The sequence below is a fragment of the Moschus berezovskii genome, chromosome 10 (assembly GCF_049115385.1).
Source record: "Moschus berezovskii isolate FMDL1 chromosome 10, NW_MosBer_1.0, whole genome shotgun sequence".
NCBI classification, from domain to species: Eukaryota; Metazoa; Chordata; class Mammalia; order Artiodactyla; family Moschidae; genus Moschus; species Moschus berezovskii.
In genome coordinates this window covers 87,028,037-87,054,486 of record NC_142469.1, presented here as the reverse complement: position 1 = coordinate 87,054,486, position 26,450 = coordinate 87,028,037, and the positions used below count along the sequence as shown (strand labels likewise).

Genomic DNA, 26,450 nt, shown 5'->3' with positions numbered 1-26,450 from the left:
AATCGTCCTTAAATCTTTTGATCTTAAAAAAAATTTTTTTTTACCTTAATACGAATACCCATTAATTACCTCATGCCACAATAATATCAGTTAAAACACTGAATTCTAGAGATAAACTTCAAGAGAAATATATGGTTTAAGGAAAAGCAACAATAAAGTTATCCTAAACAAATACTCTGTTTTTCATCTATTATAGCCTTTCTTTCCTCATACGAAAATTCTCTTCCTACTTTATACTGAGTGAGAATCAAAGGAAATAATATGATAAAAGTATTTTTTGAATTGCAAGTCCTTGTAAAAAAAGTTTGTAATTATTATTTGCATAAGGTAAATTAGAGAATACATTCTAACAAAGATAAAATTTTCATCAAAGAAATTTGGTTGAAAGAAAATAGAAAGAAAAATTATCTTAGTATGAGTGCATGCTCAGCTACTCAATCATGTCCTGCTGTTTGTGACCCCACATACTGCAGCTGACCAGGCTCCTCTGTCCATGCAATTTTCCAGGCAAGAATACTGAAGTGGGTTGCCATTCCCTCCTTCAGGGAATCTTCCCGACCCAGGGATTGAACCTGTATCCCCTACATCTCTTTCACTGGCGGGCAGATTCTTTACCATGGAGCCATCTGGGAAGCCCAAATATCTTAATACTAACACATTAAATGAAATAATTGGATATAAATTGAGTTATGTAAAAATAGGTATATTTCACCCTTCCCTAGGCATTTTCATTTCAGAAGTATAACAGAAGTGGTTGTTTTGTGTCACAGCCCATAGAATAGTAGACAACAATGACCACATTATACCTAAAAGATGTGAGCTGAATGTTTGCTAAGTATCTCCTTGCAAGCAAAAAGCAGTGTCATCAATTTATATATATATAATATATTCTAAATATTAAAATATATATTTATGCTAAATATATAAGTATACACAATTTATGTTTTGAATTTATACCAGTTAACATTTTTCAGATGAAAAAATGAAATACCAATAATGTCTTTCTGGGACTATTTACATTACCTAGCCAGGTGGGCAATCCTCATCAATTTGTAAGCTATTTTCTCAAAAAAAAAAACAAAACAAAACAGAATTTTGAAGTATATTTTGTGAATGATCTTGGAAAATATCAGTGGATCTTCTAGAGATTTTAAATTATGAAAGCTGGGCACTGAGCATTCAGATCTGTGAGAAACTACATAACAACACATGTATCCAATAAACATTACTCTCTGGAAGAAAAACAAACAAACTTACTCAGAAGACGACTCAAGCAAATCACTGTCTGGACTGGTTAAAATATTAGAAAATATATTCATTAAGGTTGAGCCAAGCGTTATATCAATGTTTTCTTCTTTATTTACAATCCTTTTAACCTGTTCTACGATGCTGGTGATATTGGCTGAGCTTAATGTCTGCCCGTCACCAGTTAAATTTAAAATCTGATTGGCAACTTCATTTGCTTCCCCTAAAAATATGACAGAAGAACAACATACAGGTTTATGTGTTTATCCTGAGCGGTTCTAGGAATCCAAAACATAGTATAACATTTCACTTCACAGTAAAGCAGCAAATCAGGTTTCCTATGTGTATCCCTTAGCACGATTTTCAGAGGACAACAGTATTTCTTTACACACACAAACTAATTTCTCGCTTCAGTGAGACACAAACTGTTCTTAAAGCAGCTTAGGTAAGTAACTTGGAGGGACCAACATTCACACATAGTTCTAAGTGAGATGCCGCAGAATCACTAAATAAGTAGGTATTTGCTGCTTTAAAAATGTACACATACAGTCTTAATTTACATAGTCTCCTCTCCAAAATTTTCTTACTGTTGTTAATCTACTACAGAATAAGTATAACAGAAAGTCAGAATGAGCAAAAACAGTATTTTCTACTTTAAGTGAGTCAAACAATCATTTGCTTAGCTTTTAATATTACAATGGTATCAGGACATGATACCACAGAACAGAACATGTCCAAAGAAGATGAAAACCATGAAACTGAGGTCATCTTATTTTGCCTTGGAGAGACATCTCTCACTTACTTGAGCAATTGGAGATATCGGGAGGCCCCCAGTAGGCTACAGAATTGTTCATAGGGTCAGAATAACTATAAAACAAAAAATGTAAAACGTTTGGCAGACATGACATTACAGCTGACAAAAGTAGTTAATAAGAAGCTTTAGAATTTCCCTTGATATCTAGGTAAGTTTCATTTGAAGACTATAACAATGGATATAAAATTCACATTAAAAGCTCTATTGGGGAAAAAAAATCAGGCACATGCATCAGGGGAAAAAAAATACTAGCAATAGCCTATATCCTAGTGTAGGCTCCATCAGGTTACTAAAGTTAAAAGCATAGTTGTTAATGTGGAGCAAGCACCATTTTAAGAACTTTCTAGATAAAATCTCATTTTGATTTCACATAACTCTGTAAAGCAGATTATAATTCATGTTTTATAGATGAGGAAACAGACTTCGATAAATCAAGGAATTTTCCAAGGTGTCACAGGCAGGAAGAGGCAGAACCACAATTCAAAGCCAAATCCCTTTCTTTCCTCTCCACCACTTGTCAAACCCCGCAGTGGGGGCAAAGTATTTCTACATGGGCAGTTTCAGTGTCTGAATTTCCCTGCAAGAAAATTCTCATTGAAGGTGGGGTGGAGGGTGAGGAACTGGATTTGACTTGTTATTCAGTGAATCCTCTGTTAACCTGTCTGAGATTTCCATTCAACAATTAGAGAAAAATCCACACCCTGACAGTCTCCACTAGCAGACTGCCCGAACCTGGATCTTGTCTTTCTTGTTTTTGAAGTCTCTTTTCCCCTCCAGTGATTTAAAAAGATTTAAAAAGACTCGGCATGTCATGTCACGTATATGCAAGTCACGTCACGTACGTGCATGTCATGTCACGTACGTGCAAGTCACGTCAAGTATATTCATGTCATGTCATGTATATGCAAGTCATGTCACGTATATGCTAGCTCTGTTCACCAACTTTGCTCTAGAACTTCCCTCTGGTTTTCAAATTGCTCCATCTTTCTTTGAAGAAGGCTAAATTAGCATATTTCTTGAAGAGAAAAAAATGCTTTTCTTGGTAACCTACCTTCCTCATCTTTACCTCACATGGATTTGACGTACAAAGAGATTCCTGTCCTTCTCTCCTATTAATATACACGGCATGGGAACTATGGTACAGCGTCTGCAACTCTGAAAAGTAGGTACATGGAATTTGCTGGCAAGAGTTAAGAAAGTATTACCATGTTCGTGAAGCAAAGAAGCCCTGTTTCCCTGGACAGGGAACTCTGTATTCAGAAGGTTGGATGCTTGGCCATTTATAGCCTTTGGGTTCCTCATCAGCATGACATATACCTATGTGAAAATAAGACCCAACATGAGAAATATTAATCTATTTCTTGAAATTAGAGATGCAAGATGAGAGCAAAACAACAATGTTGGTAATTAGGTATTTATTCCATGCAATACTAAAATAACAGGTTTTTATGTTCAGAATTTATAAAAGTTTAGAAGCTATGAAAAATAAACATTAGCTGCATTTGATATTCAAGACTGTATCTTTAAAAATCATCAAATAAAAACGTATACTTTTGCGAGTATAAAAATGAATCAGACAATATTATTCCAACATAAGTCATGTGTAGATAAAATTATTAAATAGTTGTTGTTTAGTTGCTAAGTCATGTCCAACTCTTTTGCGACCCCATGGACTATAGCCTGCCAGGCTCCTCTATCTATGGAATTCTCCAGACAAGAATACTTGAGTTGCCATTTCCTCCTTCAGGAGATCTTCCAACCCAGAGATTGAATCCACATCTCCTGCAATATCCTGCAACGGCTGGTGGATTCTTTACCACTGAGCCACCAGGGAAGCCCCTAGTAAAACGGATTTATTGGAAAAAAAAAAAAAAGGACATAAAATGAAAACTCTACTGAAAATTCAAAATGTAATTTAATCTTTTTCAAAGAAAAAGCCTATAAAATACTGCCTCAACAGTGTTTCTGTTAAGTTGCCAGCATGTTTTATAGAAACAATTTCTGGTTGCTCTGAAAGCACGTTTCACCTGGCAATTTGCTGGGAGAATGGCAAGAAGACAGCTGTAGGCCACACATCTTACACACACACCTTCCTCTCAAATCATCCCACTTATTGTCTAAAAACTGTCTGGGTGAGAGCTATGACATAAATAACTCAGACTTTATACTTTAAAAATATAAAAATAAAATCACTATATCAATAACAACAAAGTCTCATATTTCAGTACTGAAAAATAGCAAGTTACACGAAGACTACCAGAAACCAGTAGTGTAGTTACCAGTTGAACATTTAAATAACTTTCCTATCTATATTCTGAGCTTTTCTTTTCCCAGTTGGTAAAAATTTTTCTACAGAAGCAAGGTCTCCTGCATTGCAGGCAGATTCTCTACCAACTGAGCTATCAGGGAAGCCCTAAGAACTTCTCTGGTGGCTCAGACAGTAAAGCATCTGCCTATAATGCGGGAGACCTGGGTTCGATCCCTGGGTCAGGAAGATCCTCTGGAGAAGGAAATGGCAACCCACTCCAGTATTCTTGCCTGGAAAATCCCATGGACAGAGGAGCATGGTAGACTATAGTTCATGGGATTGCAAAGAGTCGACTGAGTGACTTCACTTTACTTTCTACAGAATAACAATACAATATGGAATTTAAGTGGTATAAGTAGCATTGTGCTCAGTCCTGACTCTTTGTAGCCCAACGGACTGTAGCCTGCCAGGTTCCTCTGTCCATGGAATTTTCCAGGCAAGAATACTGGAATGGGTGCTCATTTCTGCCTCCAGGGAATCTTCCCGACCCAGGGATCGAACTTGTGCCTCCTACACTGGCAAGCAGATTCTTTACCACTAGCACCACCTGGGAAGCTCTAAGTGGTATAAATTACATATCCAAGTTGTGCAGAGAGAGCTGTTCAGGGATTCTTCGACCTCTGAGGACCAGAGATAAGGCTGGTCCTCATGGGCTCCTTTGTCACATACAAACTACATTCATCAAGCTCCTTCTTTGTGGAGACCCCTATGTGTGAAAGGGGAGCCTTTGTATTCTGCTCATCCCCCTGTATCCTCGAGGCACTGGTTCCAGAAAACACATTCCTCCCCCCGCCAGTGTACTGATGTCTGAGAAAGCTCATTTCCCTTGTGTAAAATGTAGTAACATTTGCAACAACCTATGTACATCCTCCTGTATACTTTATATCATCACTAGATTACTTACAATAATAAATACAGTGCAAATGCTATGTACATAGTTTTAAATACAATGTATATGCTAGGTAAACAGTTGGCCAGGCACAGCAAATTCAGGTTTTGCTTTCTGGAACTTTCTGAATTTTTCCCCCCAAATATTTTCAATCCGAGGTTGGTTGAACTACAGATGCAGACCCCACGGAGACTGTGTATGCTGACACATTAGAGATGAGGGTTTCCTCAGAGAAGCAAAGATGCCTGCTTCCTTGCTGTACTGCGATTCTGGCTGCAGTCATAATCATGCTTTTAGAGGCTGAGGAATATCTGCTTCACTCACTTCAACTTCCTGCGTGTGTATCTAAGGAAATGTGTCAAAGTTTCCCTTTCTTTTGAGCTCTACTAATTCACCTAATTAGCTGTCATCATAACATTAGAACGATTACTTTACTTTTTGTTATCCAAGTTTTGGATCATTTACTTTTCTCAAAGATGCCCATCAAGGTGCATTCATTTATTTATTTGTGTATTTAAATGCTCAGGAATGTGCTGGTTGCTGGGAAGGAGGTAGGAAGTGAGAGTGTTAAGAGAAAAATAAGATGTGTTCTCAAGCCAGAGGAAATTTCCGGTTAAAGAAAATATATATGAGAACACAAACAAGTCCAGTCAAATTCAAGAGTCCTCTATGTGGATAGCACTCTAGGTCTATGGACAGCACGAGGTGGAGGTTCCCAGGCAATGACAGCTATTTGTACATGATGATGTCAGAAAAGGCTTCACAGAAGAGGTGACTTTGGGCTGTCCTTCATACCAGGCAGGTGATCATCAGGTGGGCAGTGAGAGGGGAGGAAAGAAATGTGGGCAAAGAAAGAAAAGAGCACAGCACGTCTGGGGAAGTTCTGGCAGCACCACACCTATGGCTGGAGGTTAGGATGTGAACGGCATCCAGGTAAGAAATCAATCTAGGTTTGGGATAACTCCCAGATTTTTGGTCTATTCCTGCATAGATGGTGGTATCATTAATAGAGACAGAGAATATAAGAGAAGAGGGTGTTTTAAAACAGAAATTGTCTTTTATAAGATTTACTTTATTGGTGATCCCTTCCTAAAGTTGAAGCCAACTCTGGTCAAGGTTATCTTGGCATTTTGCTCATATTCTTAGTATTTTCACAATAGGTTCCTAAAATAGGGTATCAACTTCCATCTGCCTCTTTCATTCCCTTGGATTCACAGGTATCAAGGTGATATCTTTTATGCTAACCTTGTCACCCATTTGTTAACAATGTCACCAACAAGATGAACTTTATCATCAGAAAAAATAGCTTTAAATAAGCAAACACACAAAGGAAGAATATTTTTGTTGATTTTGTTTCAACTTAACCTGTTATATAGTCACATAAATACATATAATAAAACAATTAAAGGCACTTACCCAGTTGTCTCACGTTCACTGTATGTAGCCTCAAGCCCTCATCCAGGGACTCATTATTTCTTAAGAGCTTCTGCTGAATGGTTCTTCCTTCTAAAGTGGGATTGTCGGTAGCATTATAAACCAAAAGGGCCCAAATCACCAACCTAGGAAAACAATTCAGATAGAATTGCTGTCGGTGTTGCTGACCAGTCAGATCATTTTTTGGTGGAAAAATAGAACATTTGCATATGGCAGTAAGAGGGTAACCGTAAAGTGTTGAGACTAAAGAAATGCATCAAAGCATTTAAAGACTTCTGTCCCTGCACAGATTATAATGCTAAAAAAATGTTTAAAAATTATAACCTTAAAAAATCTCAATATGAACATTTTATAGCATACTGCATGTATTATCATATTACTCTACTTCTTTTAAGAAATACTTTAATATTTTATAGCATATATGCAAGAAAGTGTCATATTTGTGGTTAATTCTACACTGTTTCTTTAAAGTCAAAAATAAAGTTTTTTAAGAAAAATTAGAATTTCAGCTAATCTGATTAAACAATTAACTTTTAAATTACTATTATTATTTACAAATATGTTGCAGTTTCTCCAGAATTGTGATAAAATGCTTTTCTATCTCCATGAATAAAATGCTTTTCTATCTCCATGAAGCATTTACTAGTACTCTGAACACTGAAAAGTTACAAAATAAGTACTTGAAATTCACTCAGTAATTGGCTGGCATGTTACTGAAGAAATTTATATACTGCTTGAACTGACTTGTCTTTAAAAAGAAAGTATCTCTATGGGAAGCAGAGATATATATCTTCAGTTCAGTTCAGTTCAGTCACTCAGTTGTGTCCAACTCTCCGCGACCCCGTGAATCACAGCACGCCAGGCCTCCCTGTCCATCACCAACTCCCAGAGTTCACTCAAACTCATGTCTACAGAGTCGGTGATGCCATCAGCCATCTCATTCTCTGCCGTCCCCTTCTCCTCCCGCCCCCAACTAAACCCTCACCAAAACTCTGGTTCTACAATTTGAAGTAATATAATTTCCTGTTCACTTGCAATCACAAACACAGTCAAAAGGGAAAGCAAAAGATGCCAAAGTGAAGCCAGCAGCGTTGTTTCTGAATGAAGTCCTCAGAGGAGAGGCAGTGGCATATTTGATTTATGAAATACTACGGTTATCAACATAAATGAAATAGAGTAGTAATATATTTGTGATGCTAAAAGAAGAAAAATAAGTGAAATCTTTAATATTCAACATTCAGTTCAGTCACTCAGTCGTGACCCCATGAATCACAGCACACCAGGCCTCCCTGTCCATCACCAAATCCTGGAGTTCACTCAAACTCATGTCCATCGAGTCGGTGATGCCATCCAGCCATCTCATTCTCTGTCGTCCCCGTCTCCTCCTGCCCCCAACCCCTCCCAGCATCAGACTCTTTTCCAGTGAGTCAACTTGTCGCATGAGGTGGCCAAAGTATTGGAGCTTCAGCTTTAGCATCAGTCCTTCCAATGAACACCCAGGATTGATCTCCTTTAGAATGGACTGGTTGGATCTCCTTGCAGTCCAAGGGACTCTCAAGAGTCTTCGCCAGCACCACAGTTCAAAAGCATTAATTCTTTGGTGATCAGCTTTCTTCACAGTCCAACTCTCACATCCATACATGACCACGGGAAAAACCCTATTTTTCCCCTAAATATCTGTACTTCACAATTCTCATAGTTCACTCTGAAGAGCTATTTATCTCTAAAATCACTAATGCTTACTGTTCATATATGAGTCATATTTTAGGATGAGAAAAATACAGATGTGAATATAATGTTGAACTGTGATATCATAATTTTTAAATGACCTATTAAAAAAAAAAAAGCATCCCTTGATTAAATTATTGTTGGATGCTAATCTTCACCACTCCAGTAACTAAGAACTTAAGAGTTGGCAATGTGAATTTTTACTTTCCTTGAATATTGAGAACACAGTAAGTTTTGGATGGTACTGACCCAAATTCAGCAATTCAAGAATGACCATGCGTTTTCACACGTCTTATCTGTGTTGTTTTCCTCTCTCATCCTGGAAACTGAAACTATTTTATGGTTCTGCAAAATCCAGTTCTATCTGTTGTTACTATCAGTCATTCTTTAATTGAATAAACCAGTCTCTGTGGCTCTGGTTTCCTGTCTGTCTAGGCAATAGAGTATGATAGCATTATCTAAAGCTAGGGTTTGTGTTAGGTGTTACAGTCCAATTGAAAGGAAAGGTTGGGGAAAAAAAGAGTGTGTGTAAGACTAGTAGATTGTAACTTTGAGAAAAACTATGAGAGACCACAAAGATTCATCCATGAGCATAAAAGCAACAGAGAGCAGAAAGAAAAGATGGAGAAAAGATGGTAAGAACAAATTTTAAAGCAATGCCAGAAGCTCATACCAAAGAAAAACAAAATGTATGGATTTTCCCATATACACTCTAAATTCATTCTCCCTATAATTTTTTATAAAATTACCTATTGGCGTTACAGACAGGAAACCGAAATTCCACGAATTTAAATGTCTTTTCAACAAGAGGTGTGGACATATACTCATGATGACTGATTTCAGTATCATCAGGGAATAGAAGAAACACAGTAAATGGGACCAGAGCATGGGAGTATGAAGTCAGAAATCTTGGCTTCTCACATTGGCTGGTTGATGTTGGGCAATTCATGGGGTCTTAGTTTTGTCACTGGTTGAAAGGGCAGGACGTTACCTGCCTTATTTATGTCGGGGGTAACTGGTAGAGAGAAGCAAATGAGCCAGTAAATAAAACAGTGCTTGGAATCATAAAGTGCAAATGTAAGGAGATGCTGTGATGAAGGTTATAAAGATGGTCAGGATGAGGGTGATGATGATGCTTCCAAAGGGCATGAGTTCAATATATTTTACACTTCTGGAAAATATTTTATTTGGTTGTTCTCATAAAATTGTATTATTAGAATCTGAGTTTGAACCCTATGAAGAGGGTATAGCACTGGAGACACTTTGAACTAGGGCTGCCCCAACTGCCAGACAAAGTGTCCAGCAAAGTTATCCAGGTAATTGTGGATCCATTATTCCAGGTTCAATATGATCTAGCAGTAAGGTTTGGAGAAGAATTTATTTGGCTAAATCAAGGAGAAAAATCCTGTTACCATCAAGAAGATAGTGTTAAGATACATTAAATACATTACTCTGGTCTTCAGATCATCCAGAAAAAGGAACAATTCTAGAAAATAAACAATAACTTTCCCTAATCAGATGGTCCAATCCAGTCTGTTGAATATATACAGAAATGGTAAGTTTGAAATATAATCTTAAAGACGTGTGTTTTTCTAATGAATAGAGAAACGTGTGTTTTTCTAATGTGTTTTTCTGAATAGAAAAAGAAAAAAATAAGAAAACTCTCTGGTCAACTCTCATATGAAATTTTATTACTAGCTTCTCTTATAAGAATATATGACCTGAAAAGAAATATATTCCATTTCTATAGTTGTAAAGACACATATCAATTCAGTCAATTGAAACTGAGTAAGAGATGTAAACTTTTGCTTTTCAACTGACTTTTTTTATTCCGTGGAGATGCAGGATACAACCTGACACAACTTCATTTATTTCACTTGGGAGTTTACATTGTTTTTTTACTACATAGCACTCTTGAACAGTTGGTCTTTAAATGCCAACTATTTATATATGGTGAACATATCTATTAAATTACCTGCTTGCTTAAGTCATGACCTTGATATAAATTTAAAAATGAAGACTTCAGAAAATTAGTTGATGGCTTTGAATGCTGAAAATATTTCAGCACCTATTACCCATGTTATTAGATGCTACTGTACATAAGTACTTTACTTAAAATAACACTATAATTATTTTTTTTCTTTGAAGGTCTATGAAATTTCAAATAACAGGCAATAGGCTATCATAAACTGGAATTATCAACACTAAAAATAATCAATGTTCCAATTCTGAATTTTTTTTTTATCAGATGTATATTTCTACTGAGTCTGCTTATATTACAGTTTTAACTACAGGAAAAAGGAAGACTTGTTTATTAGGGCTAAAGAAATAATTTAAATGTGCTACTCAAAAGAAACATTTCTCTCCTACCTCATTGATTTTATTTCTCTACAAGACATTCAAAACAGAGAACACGAGAAAAGATGTCACATTTTCTGCGAGACCTTGTCAGCATTACCTTTGGTCAGTCACAATGCTTCTCCTCACTTTAATCTTGTCCTCTCCAGTGCTCAGGTGAAAACTGTAAATACAAACAGGTATATTTGTTATCAGGGCTTCCCAGGTGGCACCAGTGATAAAGAACCCACTTGTCAATGCAGGAGATGTAAGAGACAAGGGTTCGATCCCTGGGTCACAAAGATCCCCTGGAGGAGGGCATGGCAACCCACTGCAGTATTCTTGCCTGGAGAATCCCATGGACAGAGGAGCCTGGTGGGCTATAGACCATGGGGTTGCAAAGAGTCGGATACGACTGAGTGACTAAGCAAAGCACAGCACAAATACACTTTAGAAACTATAAAACTATAAAATCAAGGTGCAGAGGAAGGCAGGTAGATGACACAGGTAGAAAAATCTCTTCTGCTAGAGATTCATGGAGTATTTAAATAGAAGGTTAGTGAAAGTTAATTTTGAAAGGCTAGGTTGCAATCATACTGTAGATGTCTTATTTTATAGAAAAAATGGTCTTCAAATGGGTGCATGCAAACCAGGGAGTGCTCTTGATGATCTACTGGTGTGTGAGAAGCAACTAATTTCTATTACATGATAACATATTTTGGTTAAGTAATAATACACATACACACATGCATACATAAAATTTATTTAAAATTACAAATATATTTTGGGAGTACAAGCTAAATTTTTAAAAAATGATTGGGATCTACAATCAAAATTTTTTAAACCATTACTGTACTATTGAAGCTTTTTGTGCAAAGCAATGATATATAGAGTTATTTAGAAAGACTATGAGTACAGTGTGTATTTCTGTATTTTCACGTGTATGCATGTGTAGGTATAATCAGAGAGAGAGTAGTATTAAATCAGACACTCCTGTTTTTTTGCACGTGTCAGGGGGAGCAGAGGGCACTACACCTTGCCACGTGTGGGATCTTAGTTCCCCTAACAGGAATCGAACCTGTGCCCCTTGCAGTGGAAGCACAGACGCTTAACCACTGGCTGCCAGGCGAGTCCCCTAGACTTTTGCTTTCTATTTCTCAATTTATTCTGTCACTTACCTGATATTAACCACATAAACGGTGTAGTTCCAATTCTGGAAGGTTGAATTGAGCTGAAAATACAATAGAAATGGTGAGTCTGAATTCACACTTTAAAAAAAAGAAACTTAAATCCAACTTCTTCTCTCCCATTAATTGTTATTGGAATAAGACCCTGGGAAAATTCCAAAGCGCTAAAGGAATGAAAGAAAGGTACAGATAACAGTTACTGAGGCCACTGTATGCCAAGAAATTTACCAATGTTTTTTCTTTCATTCTCATAACAGCTAATGAGATAGGTATTATCTGCACTATCCTCCCACCCATTACACGAAGAAACTAAGCTTCACGGAGATGAAATAGCTCAGCCAGCTGCAACTAAGAAGTAACAGGTGCCAGATTGGAACCCAAGTCTATCTGAATGGAAACATTATACTTTCCTATTTAGCCTATATTATTAGGGCTTTCTCTATAATGGGCTTTCAAGTTAGCTGTAACACTGAAAACTTATCCACAAAAAAGTACACAGGAAAGACCAAACTAGCACAATACACACATTCCACATTCTTCATTCAACAAACACTGAGGTGTGTTAACACATGTTTTTCTAGCAATTATCATCTTATAAGAATATTAGTAGTAAGAAAAATGATAAATTAATAATACAGACCTTTAGAAACAAAGATAAGTTCAACATTATGCAGAATTGTGTTATTAATAATTATGTGGTCATTTAACACTTTTTATGGGTCTCAGCACTAAACTTTTTAATGAAGCAATGGATTCCTCTCCATGAAAAAAAAAACAAAACCTTCCATATGTCCAATAAAATCACAAAATATTTTGATTTCTTTACTGACATGAAATTTTCTCATTTATATATCACCGCCAAAGAGTTTTCTTAGGTCGTGTTTCATACACACATTTAGCCTTCCTTGTGAGCGTTTGTAAATTGAATATAAATTCTAGGAAATTCTGGAAAGGTGCATGATTTTTACATTGTAAATAGTAATAATATGAAATAGGGACACCACTTATATTCTCTGTTACCAAACACCTGCTTTCATATCTTACATCTTAAGGAGAAATGTCCATTGAAGTTTAGTTTCAGATGAAAAATGATGCTATGTTGAAAACCATGCATGAAATAAATACAAATGTAAAATTATACCTTGCCTAAAGTATAAATTTCACAATGAATGCTGATTTACAGAATTAATAACATTAGAAGTGGTTCATTTGAGAATGAGAATAGAGAATTCTATCTTTTGACTAACACAACATTGAAAATCAACTATACTTCAATAAAATAAATTTTAAAAACTTTATCTTTTGAAAACATTCTGACTTTAAAAAAGCAGAAAGAAGAATGTGAAAGAAAACGGGATGCAAGATTAAACCCATTCAGTAAAGCCCTCTCTCCATTTAGAAATTCAATACATCTAGTGTTTGAATCCCAGGGATGGGGGAGCCTGCTGGGCTTCCGTCTATGGGGTCACACAGAGTCGGACACGACTGAAGTGACTTAGCAGCAGCAGCAGTGTTTGAATTAGCTACGAAGGTTCATATGTCATTCCAGAAAGTTGACAGTAGTACTTTTCTTTGATTTCTACCAGACTTTACTCCCCCGCCTCAATTTTTGTAACAGAGTTCTTAATTACATACTTTTGTTTTCTGTGGCTAACTTGTTGCAAAGGGTGCAGCCTTTAAAAATAAAACTATGTTTTCCTACCATTCTTCAAATATATATACATATACATATATCTGAAGAAAGTATATATACTTTTATATATATAAAGTATTATCATCACTATCTCTCAGTGTATGGTTTAACTTTCTTCTGCTACTGAGGCCACATTTATTAGAAATGTGACCTTGGTATATGCTCTTCACATAAGAAATCCATTTTTCTTACTTCAGAATGTATACCCAAATGACAAATTACTTTTTCCACAAAAATTGTCTGAACTGTAGTAGTAAATAAAAGCAGTACAAGGTCCCAAAGTATGTTGTAGTTAGGAAATAAAATAATAAAGAATATAAACCTATGGGAAATTAAATTTTTGATATTATATCAGAGAAGGAAAAAGTCATTAACATGTACTTATAACATGTATTTATATATTTATAAAATGTATATATATAACATGCATTTATAAAATAATAAAATAAAATGTTTAGTTTTTTAAATTATCAAAATTTTCACCAATAGAATACTGGTTAAATAAATTATAACCCAAATATCTAGTACAGTGTAGAATGGTGTGTACAATATTCTATTTTTAATGTAAAAAGAAAAACATAAGAATGTACAGTCATTTTCTTTTACATTCACAAACAAATTCTTGGAAAAAAAACAAGAAAAATTCACAGTGATTTCCAAGCAGATAAGTTGGTTGCCAGGTAGATGAGTGTCAAGGATGGGTGGAAGATATTCATGATATACTTTTTATATACTTGGTTTTTGAATCAAAGACTCAAACAGTGCTAAAAATGTACGACTATTACAGTAAATAAAGATACCTCTCAAAATACTTTTCCGTTTCCGCTGTTCTTTTCTTATTTGACTTAATAGCCCATTAGGCTCACTTTCTTGTTCTTTATTCAACTATACCTCACTTTCTATTCAAAGTGCAATACTTCGCTTACACTTCCATACATTTATAATGAACTGTATCTTTATTTCAGTATGATCTGTGGATTCTTAGACGGTAGAGTCTTTCCCAGATTTCCAGAGATTAGTTTAAAGACCCCAAACAGAAATTTTACAATCCACTTACCCATTCTGCCACCTTGCTCTGTACTTTCACCTCGGGGTGAGGAAGGATGTTTTGAATCACTATGGAAATTCTATAAATAATCCCATCTGTCCATTGGAAATAGGATTCAGTCCATTAGTTATATTTTACAGTCATAAACTTATCAGCTTACATTTATAATGACATAAATTCATACAAGGGCTTCCCTTGTGACTCAGCTGGTAAAGAATCCACCAGCAATGCAGGAGACGTGGGTTCGATCCCTGGGTTAGGAAGATCCCCTGGAGAAGGGAAAGGCTACCCACTCCAGTATTCTGGCCTGGAAAATTTCATGGACTATATAGCCCATGGGGTAGCAAAGAGTCAGACACGACTGAGCAACTAAAAAATGTCTTCTACACAGGTACAGAAATTTTCTGTATAGGTCATTTTCAGTGACCTTGCAACTTTTTAGAAATAGTGATCATTTAGTTTACTTATAAATAAGTCATTGCTTCTAAATTATCACCTATATATGTTCCTTCAAAATTCTTAATTCTATACTTCTCCCTACTGTCTGTTAAATGATTTTTCATGTACAATTTTATTTCCTGTAACCAAAAATTATCCTTTTCTAACATTATGAAGAATGATAGTTTGAGATGCGAAAACTTGAGTAAGATGATGGGCAGAACTTAATTTGGAAAAGAATAGGTATCACATATTTTTCACCCACAGACCCTCCCTTATTCTATCGTCTTTCCCCTGCCCCACTAAAGCATTTTCTTTTACTTAAGTTGTTGGGTTCATTTTCACCATATTTTTTCATCAAAATTCCATAAGTGCAGTCATTTGTATCAAGTAAAGGGGGAAAAAAACAAAGAATATTTGCAGATGGACTTTTAACTGGACTTGTTTGTAAAAGAAAATCCTATGTCAGAAGGAAGTTGTGCTTTTTTGCAGGATATTAGTGCAATTTTTAAAGAAGTCTGCCATATATATATTTTTTTCTTTTTTTAAATGAAAATCAAACTGACCAGCCAGGGTTTGCTAAATTTCTCTAGATATGTGCTAAAGGATATCTTATTACAAATAGTAATGAGAAAAAGATTCTTTTTAAATATGGTAACTCATACAGAGAAAAAATATTGATTCTTCATTATTGTCAATCAACCATCTATCTCCATGTTTGTAAGAATGAGTAAAATACACATGTTGTTTGTTGTTTAGTCGCGCAGTCATGTCCAGCTCTTTTGTAATCCCATGGACTGTAACCTGCCAGGTTCCTCTGTCCATGGAATTTCCCAGGCAAAAATACTAGAGTGGGTTGTCATTTCCTTCTCCAGGGGATCTTCCCAACCCAGGGATCAAACCTGTATCTCCTGCATTGTAGATGGAGACTTTACTGCTGAGCCACTGGGGAACCCAAACCTGCGTAGCAAATGTAAAAATATACTATTAAAACAATGGGGAAAAGATTTAATGAAGATTTTGGGGAAGTAGTACATAAAAGTACAAATGTGTCTCCTATAAACTCTCAAATCTACCAAAATGCAAATTCCAGTCACACTCCTAAAGGAATGCTTTCCAGTATAGGGGTCAGAAACTCATGCTTTAAAAAAAAAAAAAAATCACCATTCCCAGATGTAATAATATGTCTATGAGATCAGTGTAAGTCCAAGGATATTTAGTTTAATTTATGCATACTAAGTTATTAGAAGTCCAGCTTCTAAAACTCTTCAGATATTTTAATAACCTTGACTTTATCTTCCTTTAAAAAATATTCTGAATGAAAAATTACAGGAGTGTATGTAAAAAAAATGATAAGTCAGGCAAACAAAAAAAAAAACAAATTTACACTGTAGACCTTATCATATCAAACTGTGAACATTCTGAATGACTAAGAGGGAATTTAAGTTCCAGAAGTCCAAGATTCTACAATGTTAGGAATCAAGGGGTATTCTGTGCATGTTCCCTGATGCCAGTTAAGTATTAAAACTGACAAGCTACCACTAGATGGAGACCTAAAGCGTGTGTCTGTGTTAGGAACTGCAGTCTTGCCCTCTCAGGAGAATCCTGAAAAATATTAAAAATGAGTATTTTTAATCACTCACATTTCTGAAATTTTACAGAAGCATACAAACGTTTGTTTTTTTTTAATTTAAAATATTTCTCACTTTTTTTTTCTAATTTACTGTTTTTATAAATAAGAAAGACATTCCATATCAGAATCAGTCTAAATCCCTACAGGACTCTCTCCAGTGTTATGTTGTTTATGGCAAATAAAATATATGACTATACCAAACAACCTACCCCTAAGTGTTGGAGATTCGCCCATGCTATGGATCTTTTTTCATATAGTCTTGCTTCAGAAGCCTCAGAATGAGATATTTATATATTCAGCAAAAATTATTCAATGCTGTCTACTTATACTTATTTAAAATTTTGGGATAATGCAGTCAACAAGTAATCCAAAGAAATGCCCAAGAATGGACTGTCAAAGCAAGATAAAATATCCACTGAAGGTCTGGTGAGAAAGGTTTTGAACTACAGCAAAATAACTGGCTTAAGCATTGCCACTGCAGAAAATGCACAATTGAGACACACCAATGCAGACTTTTCCAGGTCATCCTGGTAATCAAGTCACCTTCTCCTACAAATCCTATGGTTTCTCAATAAGAAAGCTATTCACAAATCTTCATCTGTTCCACAGACTTCAAAAGCTGTATGTATTGTCCTAATAATGACATCCCAGTCTAAAGAATGCGTGACACTTTTTTCGAACTAGATGACTCTTCCAGCCCAATAAAACTTCAAAGCAGAAACCACTACTTGCCATAACAGATCTGATATCAAAACATATGCCTGCCTGTAGATCTTTTCCTTTTTTAATTTTCTTAACACTTCTCAGAATTTCTTGGAACATTTAGAAATGAGACTATTCTCCATTCAAGGGAATGAAGTAGGTTTGAAAAGGTGGGTTTTAAAATATACATTTGAAAAGACAGATTTTAAAGTAGAAATTAAATGCTATTTTACATTCAAGATCACTGCTTTGACTGGTGCAGAGGCAATTATAGTAGACAGTGGCATTTATCATATGACTAGAGTACTGCTCATCACACATACAACTTCTTTAAGTTATTTGGCATATAAATCTAGATTGATTGTTGGGTCCACATGAATACCCAGAGAGTGAATTTTTTTGAGTAGTGAAATGTATGTAAGAAACTAGAAGCAGTGATACAATTTGCACTTATAGGTTTTTAGAAGAATAATAAGGACTAACAAAGTCAGTTCCTTACTTTGATTGCTTGTGCTAACCTCACAAAAGTTTAATATTCAGCAGCAGTACAGTGATGCTTCAAGCATAGAACATATGATTTGGAATGGATCAAGTCCAAGAGCTTTTCTTGGGAATGCAGTGGAAAAGGCACAAAGGTTATTTGTGGGAATACCTAAATTGTTCCTCATATAGAAATATGTTTGTGAAAAGTAGCTCTAAAGGTTAAGATTTTTTTAGTATATAATCTGAACTATCAGATTAAAATCCTATTGAAAAATAACAAAAATAACTTTATGCAAAAGGGACATTTCACAAAAGCCATGAAAACAAACTCTTGATATACTAAAAAAATACATCTGATTGCTAAACAATTTAAATCCCTCTTCCCTCACCACATCAGCATATCATGACTAATGAATTAGATTTCTTTAATAGTAGATTTCTTTAATAGTGCAGAGTTTATAAGACTGGATAAGGTAGATAACAGATCTGATAGCTGTGTATCTTTCTTACAGTGAACAAAACAGCGTTCTCTAATATATCAGATCTGAGGCCTGAGAATGTTTACTACATCAGTTTCCCAAGAAAAGTGTATTTGAAATTGTTGATAGCATGTGAATGATCTCAGATAGTCTAGAATAGGACATTAAATCCCATTTATTCCCAAGGTAAACAAGTAATTCTCTTTTCAATTATTTCAAATTTAACTACATCAAAGACAAAAAACTTAATTACAGTGGGTCTTGTAACCCTCCTTTTTAAAAAAAATAATGAAGGCTTCAAGTGCTGAGATGTGAGAAGGCAATTGGATATAGAGAGAATTCAGTAGCATTGTTTTCATTATATTTCTTTTCACTTTACACTTCTATTTTAAGACAAGCAGTACTAGTTTCAGTTTACAACTGTGATATTTTCCCATATAAATATAAATGTTTAAGTAAAAAAGTGAGTCAATTTTGGGGGGGCAAAAACCTATTATAAATAGTAGAGATGGTTCAAGGATGTGGTAAAATTGAGATGCACAAATTTGAGTACATGATTTGAGACTATTTCTACAACATGAGGACTTTCAAATATTTTAAAGTGCTCAGATTACATTTTTATCAAGAATGATCTGAATTCGAGTTTTCTTTCTTTAAAGTGGCCAAATCAAACCATTTGAACTGATTCTAACATTTGCTTTTTTTGTTGAAACGCCCATGAAGGTTATGACGCAGAGAGAGATGGACTGAACAAGGCTCTCTTCAAGAATGTCAGAAATGACATGATTGAGTGAATACAGCTCCACTCCACCAAGTCGAGGACTCTGAAGCATCATATAAACGTTCTTGGGCAGTAGAGGATGTGCCAGTCCTGGAGGGAGAATGCCACAGAGGCTCTTTGTATGTTCATACAAAGAGTGAAATACTTAGTTAGAATTATAATATTCCCATCTACTGGCTACAGTCCATGTGAAATATGCACTGGAAATTTCAGCTGCTTTTGCTTTCTTGGGGGTTGCTGGAATTTTTGCTCCATCATAAATCTCCTTGGTGTAACTACCAGAATAACCATAAACACTTCCCTGAATCGATGTCTTTATAACCCTAATGAAATTTATATCTACGTTTCACATAAAATATTCCATACTTTCAATTTAAATGTCCTTACAGAGGAAGTTGATGTAACCCCCAAAGCCAAAAGAAAAAATGAACTATGCCGGTTTCTCTTCTCTGGATTTTGGTCCCTGGTGATACATCACAGATGTCTTGGCCTTGCAAGTTAAATGATTGAGGTTGAGAAAATTCCTTTGTTTCTAATACCTCATATTTGAGAATATTACTGTGTTTGAGGCAATGATGTGGTCACCTGATTGGAATTTCTCTTTTCCAGAAGAAACTGAAACCACTTACTCTGAATTACCAAAAACTTATGTATGTAGTCAATATAGGTAGCAGATTAAATAATCAACCTGACATTTCCCCAGTTCATTTCTTATCTTATGTAACTTTGTAAATTATAAATAATATAAACAGAAATGTATTTGTACAAGGAAAAAACAGGAGATATTGGCAGTTACTTGAAGTTTTGTCAGTCAAAAATTGATTTATGGTTTAGTTAACATCCAATCACATTCTAACTATGGTGTGTGTGTATTAGTTGCTCAGCTGTGTCTGACTGTGAATCCATGGACTGCAGCCCACTGAGCGCCTCTGTCCATGGAATCTTCCAGGCAAGAATACTGGAGGCAGCCATTATTCCTCAACAAATAAAAACAAAGAGCAAAGTATTACTGTATAAAAATGATCTAAATGTCACAAATGTTTGAACATAAAGTTGGCCTCAGTGAGAAATTAAATCACTAAAATTATGTAGTTTTTTGAGATTACAAAATTCTTTAAAACAGGTTTCTTTAGAGAAAAATCTGACAGAACGCCATAAATATTTTTCTTCTCGGATCTCTAGTATAATGCAAACTCATCCCTTTTAACTAATGTCTTTCTCTGAAAGCTTCCTTTGAAAGAAATTTTAGCTAAAATTCAGAGATGTGATACTAGATGTGTACTCATTCCATCGGTTATTTGGGGAACTCAAGGCAATCAAATGATATTTACTAGTCTTGCAAATGTACAAATGTACCAATTGATTCTAACAATAGACACTTTGTTGGAACATTAGATATTTCCACCTTTTGAATACAGGTGTTCATCAAGTCAAACATACTACAAATATAAAAGGTAACGATTTCTTACCATTCCTTTGTTTATCGGTTCTGTTAGTAACAGGCATGTTAGTGGTGACAGTGGGTGATGTAGTACTAGGAGAGTTTACAGTAGCTGGTAATAAAGATGAGAAAGATGTAATTTTGCAAAAAGCACATGAAAGTTAATATGGATAAGCAATCTATAATTGATGCATGAAAATATATAGAGGAGAAACAGAAACCATTTCTTGCCACTAAACAAGTTTCAAGGTTACAATGTATAAAATGAAGCAATGCCTTCTATAGCACATTAAGAATCTGTTCCCATGATCTTTGGTGCCATCATGTACAACAGTCTGGAACTGGCACAAAGAGAATGGAGAAAGAACATTCGGATTCTAGACCTAAGTTTGCCATCAAGAGGCTGATGATCACACAGCAAATGAATAAACCTTCCTAGAACTCAGTCTCCTACGTCTATAAAAAGAAAGGCTAGAGAAGGAAGTCTGAATACCACCTGTCAGCTTGAAAATTATCTAAACTAATTTAGTCTTTCTGATACACTGACAGTAGCAAAATAAAATTTCAGAAGAAAATATACTTCTCCTAGAGAAGATAAATGTGAAGAAAAAAAAGAGAATGAAATGTGTGGATGACATCATCATCTAAAGATCCCAATAACCTTACTAAACAATGATGGACAAAATGGATTTCATAAAGACAAGCCTTACAGGAGGGATTTATCAAAGCAGTATGTCAAAGCTATGTTTCTGATTCTACTAAAACTCAAAGATTAAACCCTATGTAATACTTTGGCCACCTCATGCGACGAGTTGACTCACTGGAAAAGACTGATGCTGGGAAAGGTTGGGGGCGGGAGGAGAAGGGGACGATGGAGAATGAGATGGCTGGATGGCATCACCGACTCTGTGGACATGAGTTTGAGTGTACTCCGGGAGTTGGTGATGGACAGGGAGGCCTGGCGTGCTGTGATTCATGGGGTCGCGGAGAGTCGGACACGACTGAGCGACTGAACTGAACTGAACTGAATGCTTTGATGATATCTTTCTAAAGGATGCTGGAGGAACAATGTAAATAGTAAAATAACTATACACATAATTTTCCTTTAGTTTATCTTAGGAGTATATTTGTATAAGATGTACATTTCTATGTACAATAACTATTTGTTACATATTTCTTTTAAATGGGCTTCCCTGGTGACTCAGACGGTAAAGAATCAGTCCGCCTGCAACAAGGGAGACCTGAGTTTGATCCCTGGGTTGGGATCTTTTAATTAGAAAAAAATTACCTAAATTTAAAACATTTCAGTAATTATAAAAAGAATTACCTTAAAAGGATCTTTAGAAAATGTTGAATTTCTTATTCAAAATGTCTATTCTTAACTAAAATAACTTTTTCATTCCAAAATCATATACAACACTTAAGAATGAGGATTCTCTTTGAAATCTTTTATATTTTTAAATTGTGAACAATCAGTTATATTTTGTAATGCAAAATACATCTAAGTCTCAGATTAATAGGAAAAAAATAAAATAAAAATTAAAAAAAACTTCACGGCTTGAACTAAGCAAAATTAAGTCTTTTTAAAATTTCATTTAACTATTTTAAACCACACTGAGTTCATCAAAAGAAATTACTTAATGACTTTATTATCTTAAGGTAGTCATCGACAATAATATCAAGAAATAATGTCTCAGAAAAGAAAAATAATAATAAGTTTCACCCCTTCTCCCTGCCTACCCTACTTCCACACTGGAACTATAAAAGAGAGCTTAGGTTTCTATTCATTTAGTCTCACTTCTAACCCGTCACTTTAATCCTATGACCTTCTTAATAAAAGATCCAACTTTACAAAAGGCATGGTCATGATTCTTAATGTGGCATATAGAAATGCTACTTCAAAAAGAAGTATATAATAGAATAAATGGATGGAAATGGGTCATGGATAATCAGAAGAAGCAATGATAAAATTAAAGCAAAATATTTTAAAATTTATGCAACTATGGATTATTCAGCATGCAACTATTCAATACATAATATATAATTATAATACCGATCATAGTATAGTCATTATGCACGGTAATAATTAATAAAATCACATTCATATTAGTAATAAGGTAACAATTTTTATCTTAACATTTAAGTTACATTGCACATCATAAATTGCCCCATGGCCTTGTCTTAAACTTAACTGACTATTCAACTTAATTTTTCCTCTTGTTTTTTAGACATGAATACTTTTTCAAAATATTGTATGGCTATATTTATACTGGACAATATTTTTGAGAGGAAATAGAGGGAAAAAATGAAGTCAACCCTTCCTAATAGCATATAATTATTCACATTTTAAAAACTCAGTGCTTTATGGAAATGTGGTCATCCAGTGTGTGAATGCATTCTTTCTCTACACTGTGCACCCACACAACTAAAACACATCCAGAAATTCTTTGGTTTGCTGGTTTCTGGCTTCTCAAGTGAAAATGAAGATAAAATTCAAAACAATGACAACGACATTTTCCAAAACAGCAAGTAGGAAACAGACACTCCAGAGGACGATGTTGACTCCCTACCTTGGCAGAGGGTCCCCAAATCTGCACAGCTGGCTAGTTCTGCTGCTGGGAGTGGAATCAGGTAGGAACCTTGACCAACAAAGAAAGATTGTACAAATATGATTTATGATTTAGTGATATTATCCCGACAAAAAAAATCATGAATCATTTGGTTGGTATAAAAGGAGCAGCCCTGGAAGAGTCCACCAGTAATATTTTAACATCAAGAAAGACTCTTTGTCTTAATTTCCACAAATGTAAAATCAAGCTACTGAAATTTCTCTCAAAATCTTCAACTCAATCTACTGACCCTATCCACACACGAAAGGAAAAGAAGTGCTGCTACCCCTTAAACTGTGCATAAAGAGTTTAGCACCTTTTCACAAAACAAATTATAAAGCTTTGGTGGAAATTCATCCAAATGAAATAATAACATGAAAGATAAGTTTCAAAAGTGAACATGGATATTATTAATGCTCATAAAATACATATTTTTGGTTCACAGGTCCTAGCACATACTAGCTGCAATTCCAGAAATAAGTTTCCATGACTTCAAGTTGATCTCTGTGCCTTTTTATTTCAAGTTTTGCCTGACTCATCCTCAGCAGGAAACAAATATTGAGCTGATTTTCTAGTAGGAATAGTGGATTTTCTCTGTTGCATTAAATCTCTCTCTGGCTATTAACAGGATTTTATCAATAAGTTGAGGCTGAAGAAGATGGGCTAAACTTATCACAAAGCATATTTTACTATGATTAAGGACAGAAGAGTAAATACAAACATATACATACACATATATCTTTGGCCACCTAATGCAAAGAACTGACTCATTGGAAAAGACCCTGATTCTGGGAAAGACTGAGGGCAGGAAGAAAAAGGGGTGAAAGAGGATGAGACGGTTGGATGGCATCACGGATTCAAAGGGCATGAGTTTGAGCAAACTCTGGGAGATGGTAAAGAACAAGGAAGCCTGGCATGCTGCAGTCCATAGGGTTGCAAAGAGTCAGACACAACTAAACTATTGAACAACAAGAAAATGCATGCATACATACATACACACATATATTGAATTTTTAAAGAACATTTCTGTAATAGTAACTGTATTCTAATATTTAAACATTTTCCAAACTTCCTGTGGCAATGGCACATGAAGACAGAACAGGTACATGAGCCAACAAAAGATGTCTAATTAGATTAACTGTGTGCATAAGCAGAAAGCATCCCAACAATTTAGTAGCATCTCAGGAGCATAGTTTCTTCATTCTTAATTGCCTCAAGGAACTGGCCCAAGAAAGAAATCCTTTGATTTTAGAAAGAGCCAACCGTTGGGTCTCTGGTCTGTGATGTTAGCTGGCAAGAAGATTTTATTACAGACCTTTACATGTTCATTCAAAAAACATTCATTTGCTGTTAACAGTATGAGAGACAGGGAGGCTAGAAGAATGCTTTAAAACTATGTCTCCGCTCTCAGAGAGACATGAATGGGAGGTGGCTTCACAGTTTTCACAGAGAAATATAGATGCATAGTGGTCCAAAGGAGCATGTGACCAGCAGTTTGGTGAGAAGGGTAAATAAAAAATCCTTTACAAAGATTAACTGGAAATATGAGGGGTCACTATACTAATCAGAGGATAAGAGACTAGAGATGGTTATTACTGGCAGACTGAATTACAGAGACAAATTCCAAGAAAAAGGCTTTCCAGGTGGCACTAGTGGTAGAGAACCCACCTGCCAGTGCAGGAAATGTAAGAGATGTGGGTTCGATCCCTGGGTTGGGAAGATGCCCTGAGGGAGTGCATGGCAACCCACTCCAGTATTCTTGCCTGGAGAATCTCATGGACAGAGGAGCCTGGCAGGCTACCGTCCATGGGGTCACAAAGAGTCGGACACGACTGAAGCAATTTAAGCAGACACACGTGCACACCAAGAATGTAGTCAAACCACCTGTGAACCCAAACGGCATGGCATTTCTGGAGTAGGACATTTGTAGAAAATTGTAGGAATGATCAGATATAGAGGCAACAGACAGCTGTACAGGGCCTTGTAGAATGAAGGCACTATGAATCCTGGGACTTTGTGTCTTTCTTCCAATGGTGTATCCCTCACACATAGTAGCTGGGTCCTCAAAGTTTACTGAATAAATTACTGAATGCATTATGAATGACTGTGAACATTTTGAACTCTTTCTTAAAGGAAACGGAAAAAAACAAAAAGGAACTTGGTGAGAAAATTGGATTTAAATTTAAAAATAACCACTTTTGAAGCTCCATAACTAACTAAAAGAGAGGAGATACAAGAAGCCTGAATAAGACTAATAATTCAGGCTTCATATCATGAGTCCACTGAGGATGGACAGAAAAGGATGGATACAAGACTTGAAGATGGAATAGATAGGATTTATTTAGTGACTAATTGAAGAATGGAGAAAGAATAGGAAGAACAGAAGAAAATTTTTCTAATTTTCAACTTGAGAAATTGGTACATAATGGTCTCAGACAGTAAATACTGGAAGAAAAGCAAACTCAGCTGGGGTGGGATAAAAGTAAGTCCAGTAATAGGAACTGAGGTACCACGTGTCATCTGTTACATGAGCAGGTGTACATGTTTTTGTAAGAGATCTAGCAAGGAAGTGCTCCACAGAAGCTATAGATGTGTTTGAGATCACGTGAGCTAGGGTGTAGATTTGATGGAACCACAGATTTCCTATATTTAAGTATCAGATTAAAAAAAAAGAGAGAGAGAGCAAGCTATAGATTTGAGACGGCAAAAATAGCTCTTGTCAGTGATTTTACAGAACTCAAGAAAGTTTCATGGAGGGTGTAGCCACATCGAGTATACAGTAACGTCCACAATGATAAAGACTGAGAAGACCCTTCACTTTGGAATTTTGCTAACAGCTCTACAGAAATCCCCTTCAGTAGCATGGGAACAATGAATTCCAGATTTCCAATGTTTTAGAAGTGAATGCAAAAAAGAGGAAGCCTGGCTACCAGAGGAAGCAGAGATGGGGTGGGTGGGGGGCAGTGTTAAAGATTAAAAACTTAACAGCAAGTGTACTGTGGAGAAAGAGTATGTGAGAGGTAGAAGCTGAAGCCAGCTTAGAATTTGATCTTTGTTTTCTGCCCATTATTTCTGCCCATCAGACTGAACTGATGCCCCCTTCTCGAGGGCCTTACTTCTCCTTTAGGTATTTACATTTTAGTAAGGAACTTTTGAACACTAAAAAGCTCTTAAAACTTAAAATGACTGAGGAAATCTCAG

At 35.6% G+C, this 26,450-nt stretch overlaps 1 protein-coding gene across 7 annotated transcripts in view; it reads right to left on the bottom strand.

Moving 5' to 3' along the window:
- The window catches only part of ADGRG6 (adhesion G protein-coupled receptor G6), a 152,206-nt gene that overhangs the window by 47,458 nt on the left and 78,298 nt on the right, over positions 1–26,450 (bottom strand). For 6 of the 7 annotated variants that reach the window (XM_055433561.2, XM_055433562.2, XM_055433568.2 and 3 more), the window contains 9 exons: positions 23,211–23,279; positions 20,669–20,752; positions 14,693–14,778; positions 11,934–11,986; positions 10,877–10,939; positions 6,673–6,815; positions 3,265–3,376; positions 2,048–2,112; positions 1,258–1,468 (listed from right to left, as the gene is read on the bottom strand). In XM_055433561.2, coding sequence (XP_055289536.2) covers positions 1,258–1,468; positions 2,048–2,112; positions 3,265–3,376; positions 6,673–6,815; positions 10,877–10,939; positions 11,934–11,986; positions 14,693–14,778; positions 20,669–20,752; positions 23,211–23,279 — 886 coding nt within the window. The remainder of the gene's footprint in view (positions 1–1,257; positions 1,469–2,047; positions 2,113–3,264; positions 3,377–6,672; positions 6,816–10,876; positions 10,940–11,933; positions 11,987–14,692; positions 14,779–20,668; positions 20,753–23,210; positions 23,280–26,450) is intronic. The other variant, XM_055433567.2, reaches the window with a different exon arrangement.